This window comes from Otolemur garnettii, unplaced genomic scaffold (assembly GCF_000181295.1).
Source record: "Otolemur garnettii isolate 467f Iridium unplaced genomic scaffold, OtoGar3 scaffold00014, whole genome shotgun sequence".
NCBI classification, from domain to species: Eukaryota; Metazoa; Chordata; class Mammalia; order Primates; family Galagidae; genus Otolemur; species Otolemur garnettii.
The window spans coordinates 82503-89283 of NW_003852409.1; the positions used below are offsets into that span (position 1 = coordinate 82503).

The following is a 6781-nucleotide window of genomic DNA, read 5'->3' on the forward strand; positions in this document are numbered from 1 at the left end:
GTTGTTCCTTAAGAATGTCCAGTGCCAGGGAGGCACCTGTGGCTCAAAGGAGTAGGGTGCCAGCCCCATATGCCAGAGGTGGTAGGTTCAAACCCGGCCCAGCCAAAAAAAAAAAAAAGAATGTCCAGTGCCTCCCTGCTTCAATCAAACTTTCCCATTCTTCAAGAAGATCTAGTTCAAACATTTCTGTGCCCATAAAATCTCTTCAGAACACCTAATCAAAATTCATCATTTTCTCCTTTGCACTCTCTCATTGTACTTGTATGTAATTCTAAGTGCCAAAGTCTACCTACTATTACTATCACAGCTATGTGGTTGATACATGCTCAAATATCCTTAGGTTTATTGAATACTTTCATGACATTTCATCTTGAAATGCACAAATGCTTACCTAGTACTTAAGTACAAGATGAAAAGAGTTGAGTAGAACAATTCTTTTATGCACACAATGCTCCCCAAATTAATTCAAAGTTCATCTACTAACCTCATAATTTTCTACTTCTCCATCTTCTACATCCAATTCGAAGCTGAAAGTTGGGCCCACTGCAGGTGGCACTGGAAGCATCGATCTGTAATGAAAACAAGCACAGTAACATTGGTTCATTAGTATATTAATTTGAAAAACAGGACAGGAAGGACAGGCCAGCACTATACATGGAAAATGATAAGCGTTCATCATTGGCTTCACAAGAGACTGACTTTAAAACAGCAAACTGGCCTGGCACAGTGGCTCACACCTATAATCCCAGCAGTTTGGAAGGCCAAGGTGGGCAGATTGCTGGAGCTCATGAGTTCAAGACCAGCCTGAGCTAGAGCAAGACACCACCTTTTTTTTTTTTTTTATATCTTAACCCAAGTATCCAGATCTGATGCTCTAAGCTTGGGTTAATATAGTTTGGATGGAGGAAGACTGGCTTTTGTTGTTGTTGCCGCAGTTTTTGGCCAAGGGCTGGGCTTGAACCCACCACCTCTGGTATATGGGGCAGGCACTCTACCATTGAGCTGTGGGCACCACTCCTTTTCTTTTTTCTAGTTTTTTTCTTTCGAAAAAAAAACTAGAAAACTTGAACCACAGGCAACACCCTAGAGACCCCATCTCTTAAAAAAACAGAAATAGCTGGGCATTGTGGCAGATTCCTGTAGTCCAAGCTACTTGGGAGGCTGAGGCAAGAGAATCTTTTAAGCCCAAGAGTTGGAGGTTCCTGTGAGCTGTGATGCCACAGCACTCTACTGAGGGCAACATAGTCAGACTCTGTCTCAAGAAAACATAAATAAAAATAAGAGCAGGGTGGTGCCTGTGGCTCAGGGGAGTGGGGCGCTGGCCCCATATACAGGAGGTGGCAGGTTCAAACCCAGCACCGGACAAAAAAAAAAAAAAGAAAAAAGTGCAAACTGTTAAAAACTGACATTAAACACATACCATTTGCAATAGCATAAAGAACCCACCAACTTAAGTTGAGAAATTTAACAGGCATATGTTAGACCTGTACAATAAAAACTGCAAAAATACTGCTAGGATAAGTTAAAGATGAACAAACAGAAATATATCACATAAGCAAATTAGAAGACTCAATACAGTTAAGATGTCAATTTTCCTCTCTAATTGATCTCTAGATTCTATTCAATGCCTACTAAGATTGCAACAAGTTTTTCTGGGGGGGGCAGGGGAGAGTAGAAACTCACATGCTGCTTTCATTTCTCTTTTGAGACGGGGTCTTGCTCTGCTGCCTAGCCTAGAGTGCAATGGCATAATCGTAGCTTACCACAACTTCAAATACTTGGCCTTAATCTTCCTGCCTCAGCCTTCTAAGTAGCTGTTGGTTTAGCTACAGGTGCGTAATACCACACCCACATCATTTTTTTATTTTTTCTAGAGATGGGGTCTTGCTATATTGCTCTGGCTGGTCTCAAATTCCTGTACTGAAGTGATTCTCGGCACTCTACTAGGGCAACAAAGTGAAACTCTGTCTCAAAAAATACATAAATGAAATAAATTATGCCAAGTTTAATACACGGGTGTTTCTGTTAGATAGCAACTTAATCCTACAGTAGTTCTAAGACACAAATAACTTTTCTCTTTTTCACCCAAGAGGAATAGCATGAAAACGTGGATAAACAAGAAGTGGCCAGCTGTAAAAGGGGTAAGCATCTTAACCTTTTCTGCCTCTTGATTTGTGAAATCTATTTTAGGGCTCACAGATTTCTTCCTCCCCCATCTCTCACATTCTTGCTCTTTTTTCGTTTTTAACCCTTAACTGCCTCCCCCACCTTAAGGAGTACCCTTAAGTAAAAAGAAATAAGTACATCTCAACTTATAGACCACAAAGACGACATTCATAATGGAAAAAGAATCTTCAAGAGTTTCAAAATTTAGCAATCATTAAAAGGGGAACTTACAATACATATGGTAGTAAGCTAGGATGATAAGGGGGCGGTGGTATTGGCTGCTGAGATCGATATCTACTACGTCCTGTGAGCCTCCGAGGCATAAATGGAGGATAAGGCTGTAGGGGTATAAACATTAAAAGATTTAAGATCACTCTACATTTATAAATAATCTCTCAAAGTCACTTTTTAAAAAACCTAGACATCTGTTTACTATACAAATGGTATTTACTACTTTTTAAATACTAACAACATAGATGCAACAACCAATTTAAAACACATACTTAGGTGTATTTCTAAATATAATTTTCCAACTGAATGTTTTCAAGAACACATTAAACATTCTAAGCATGGTGGAAGTTAAACTGAAATACAACTCAGAACAAATAAGTTGCCAAAGAAAGTAATTAATATAATGTTCTAAAGTCTAAAACTTACTACTCCAAAGGATACCTCCTGATGCAAAGGATCATGTGTTAAGAACTGCAAAGGAGCTGATGGAGGTAATGTTGGAGGATGGGCTGATGGAGGGTAAGTAAAACCTCCAACTGGAAGATGTTCTCCTAAGAGTTCCACTTCATTTTCTATCCTTTGCAGAGGCTGAGAAGAGAAAAATATTAATTAACTTCCAGTGTTTAGCAAGGTTGAACTTTAATAATTAAAAATAAAAGAACCCTAAAACATCTTTAAGGCCACGCATCTCTTAATGTTCACATCAATCTGCAATTTCATGCAGGTGGACATATAGACTACAATAAAATCTTCCTACCTTTAATTTCAATAAGTCTCTGAAAAAAGCATTAAACATTTTCACTATTTTTTCTTTTAACTATTTGAACCTTCTTTTAAAATGAGAAGGAAAGACAGAACTCATCTAGTAAGCAAAATACAGTAAAACTACCTTTCAGTCATGGCACCTGGACCTATCAAAAGGATTCAGACACTTAACGTTTCACAGATGAAACAGAACACGGTTATGTATTTATAAATCAGAAAACAGGGCTAAATGAGATATGATACAGAAGACGTTATGCTGTAGTAGAAGATTATGGGCTCTGAAGTTACAAAGTATCTTGGCACTGCCACCTATCAGCCATTTGATGTTGAGATAAATTACTTAATCTGAACTGCATATGGTCATCTATAAAACTGATGAGTTCATGGCTTACTTCAAAAGCATGTTATGAACACTTGAGATGATGTACATAAAGCAAACACAACTATGCAAAGCACACAGCATTTATTTTAAAAATCTAAGTTTAATTATATAATTAACATACTATAAAAGAAGTACAACTCAATGAATTTTAGTATAGTATAGATTTCATCAGCTCAAAAAGAAACTCCATACCCATTATTAGTCATTACCCATTTCCCCAAGCCTATTCTGGACATTTCATTTAAACAGAACCCAGTTCATATAAACAGAACAATCAAGAAGATTGTGCCTACTTTCTTTTTGCTTAACATAATATTTTCAAGGTTCATCCATTTTGAATTATTAATGTCATTCTTACTTATTATTTCGAGACAAGATCTCACTGCACTGCCCATGCTAGAGTTTAGTGACATCATCATAGGTCACCGCAACCTCTAACTCCTGGGATCAAGTGATCCTCTTGCCTCAGCCTCTTGAATAGCTTGACTATGGGTACATACAACCACTGGATAATTTTACTGTTTTTTGTGGAGATGGGGTCTTATTATGTTGGTCAGGCTGGTCACAAACTCCTGGCCTAAAGCAAGCCTGCCTCGGTCTCCCAAATTGTTAGGATTACTGGCCTGAGCCACCATGGCCAGCCCTTTGCCAGTTAGTGGACAGGCGGATTATCTACTTTTTGAATGTCAGTAATAATGCAAATAACAAACATTTGTATATACATTTTTAAGTGATGATTTCAATTCAATTCTCTTGGACATATATATATTTAAATACAGTCTGACTTCCTCCCACAGGAAGTCAGTAATAGCAACATATTCAAATACAAGTAAATACTAAGCTTTTAAATTTAGAAGCTTACGCATGCTTGAGAGAAATCATAACTGCTGAGACTATGACAACATTGGTAAATTTAAGTCCTGATTTGGTTATGTGACTGGACCTTTTAAAGAATCCAAATTTAGAAATAAATAATAGCTTAATTTTGCTTTAACCTTGAATTTCCAGACATTAGAAGCTAAGAAGGAGAATATCCTGGCCTGAATCCTATCCTGATTCCAAGACAAGATTTTCTTATAGAAGTAGTTCTAACTTTTCTGATGAACCAAACTTCTGTTGTAATTGCTTCTATAGTTTTCAGGACAGCAGCCAGGTAAACTCACTTTCTTTGCTACTCAGCATGGTGCATAAATCCTTAGTAAAGAGCAGTGAGGCTCTACTATAAGACTGTTAAATTCTTTCCACAAAACTAAAATCTTTCAGTCTAATAATTTCCATAGGTTATCTTTCCTGTTTCCCCTAAATATCTGATGGTTTGTGTGGTGAACTTTGCTTATGCAAAAAACAACTAGACCTTTCTCCTGTGTCTTTCTTTCTTTTTTTTTTTTTTGAGACGGAGCCTCAAGCTATCCCCCTGGGTAGAGTGCCATGGCATCACGCTCACAGCAACCTCCAACTCCTGGGCTCAAGCGAGTCTCCTGCCTCAGCCTCCCAAGTAGCTGGGACTACAGGTGCCCGCCACAGCGCCCGGTCATTTTTTGGTTGCAGCCATCATTGTTGTTTGGCGGGCCCGGGCTGGGGATTCGAACCCGCTCCTGTGTCTTTCTTTGCACTTACATAGTACCTACCTCTCCCAGATCCCTACAATAATGTACCTCTCCACTATCTTCCAGCCCAAAGACAAAATTAACTATGTCAATAGACTAGGTAATTTGCTAGTCTGCTTTTCGTCAGAACAAAGAAAAACAGGGGTTTAGATAAAGTAACTGAGGCTCAGATAGGTTCATTCTATAACTGAATTCAGTTATTCTTCTAACAATATTTCCAATTTAGAAATAAATAAAAGGAAAAACTAATACAACTAAACAAAAATTGTTCTCCAAATTTATTTTCTCAAGTATTGAAATATTGCAAATACGGAGGAACAACTTAAATTATGTTAAGTGATATTACAATAACTAGAAAAACTTATGAATTTAGAATAATTAAAGGTAAATATGTTTATGCTAATTTATCTGTATATTCCTTTAATTATTTTAGAAACTACATAAGAATGCCTAAGTCATTGTTTTTAAACTGAAATAATATCTCACTGGTCTAAACAATTCTGGGAAAATTAACGACATAAGAATAGAGATACCTACCGATCGAGATTGCTGTGTTTGGAAAGGGACAAACTGGCCTGGTGGTGGCAAATGAGGAGGGTGATGGGGAGAAAGGTGAGGCGGATGTATAAGAAATGGGTCACTAGAAATAAGAGGTGGGAACGCAGCATACGGGACTGGTAAGTGCTGAACTGAACATGCCTGAATCATCTGTAAGAGAAACCATTATTTTTTGGTTACAAATGTCAGAATATGTAATTGCTTTAAAAGAGAGGTCAAAATCTGTCATGCTATTCTTTCCCTAAAAATCATATAAAAATGTTTTAAATAACTTACATTAACAATAAAATATGAGTGTATTTTTGATCTTTAGTAAAATACTGGCAACTAGTAATTATTCTGTATTTTTTTTTGTGTGTGTGTGCAGAGTCTCATTATGTCACCCTCAGTAGAGTACCATGACATCACAGCTCACAGCAACCTCAAATTCTTGTGCTTAAGCAATTCTCTTGCCTCAGTAACCCACATAGTTGGGACTACAGGTGCCTGCCACAACACCTGGCTATTTTTTGGTTGTAGTTGTCATTGTTGTTTGGTAGGCCCGGAATAGGTTCAAACCCACCAGCTCTGGTGTATGTGGCTGGTGCCCTAGCCACTGAGCTATAGGTGCCAAGCCTCTGTATTTTTTTTTTCCCCTGAGACAGAGTCTAACTCTGTTGCCAGGCTACAGTGCCATGGCCTCAAACTAGCTCATAGGAACCTCAAATTCCTCGGTTCAAGAGCTCTTCCTCAGACTCCCTAGTAGCTGAGACTATAGGCATTTGCCACCACACTCAGCTAATTTTTCTATTTATAGTAGAGATTGGGTCTTGTTCTTGCTCAGGCTGGTCAATTATTCTATATTTTAAATAATTTTTACAAATCAGTCAAAATACCTAACTTTAAAAAACTTATAGACTTTTTAAATACCCATGAAATAGGGGAATGAGTTGCATAAAAGAAGAATCTCTCTCTAGTTGATTTAAGATGTAGAAGATGTTACTGTTATTCCAAGAAACTGCTTTTCAATCTTGGAGAAATTTTCATTTATTTATTTATTTTGAGACAGAGTCTCACTGTGTCACCCTCGATA

The 6781-nt window shown here is 37.6% G+C and overlaps 1 protein-coding gene across 3 annotated transcripts in view; it reads right to left on the bottom strand.

The window, feature by feature from the left end:
• The window catches only part of RNF38 (ring finger protein 38), a 67755-nt gene that overhangs the window by 21139 nt on the left and 39835 nt on the right, over positions 1-6781 (bottom strand). For all 3 annotated transcript variants that reach the window (XM_023510532.1, XM_003785138.1, XM_003785139.1), the window contains 4 exons: positions 5689-5859; positions 2824-2985; positions 2398-2504; positions 485-569 (listed from right to left, as the gene is read on the bottom strand). In XM_023510532.1, the coding sequence (XP_023366300.1) occupies positions 485-569; positions 2398-2504; positions 2824-2985; positions 5689-5859 (525 nt within the window). The remainder of the gene's footprint in view (positions 1-484; positions 570-2397; positions 2505-2823; positions 2986-5688; positions 5860-6781) is intronic.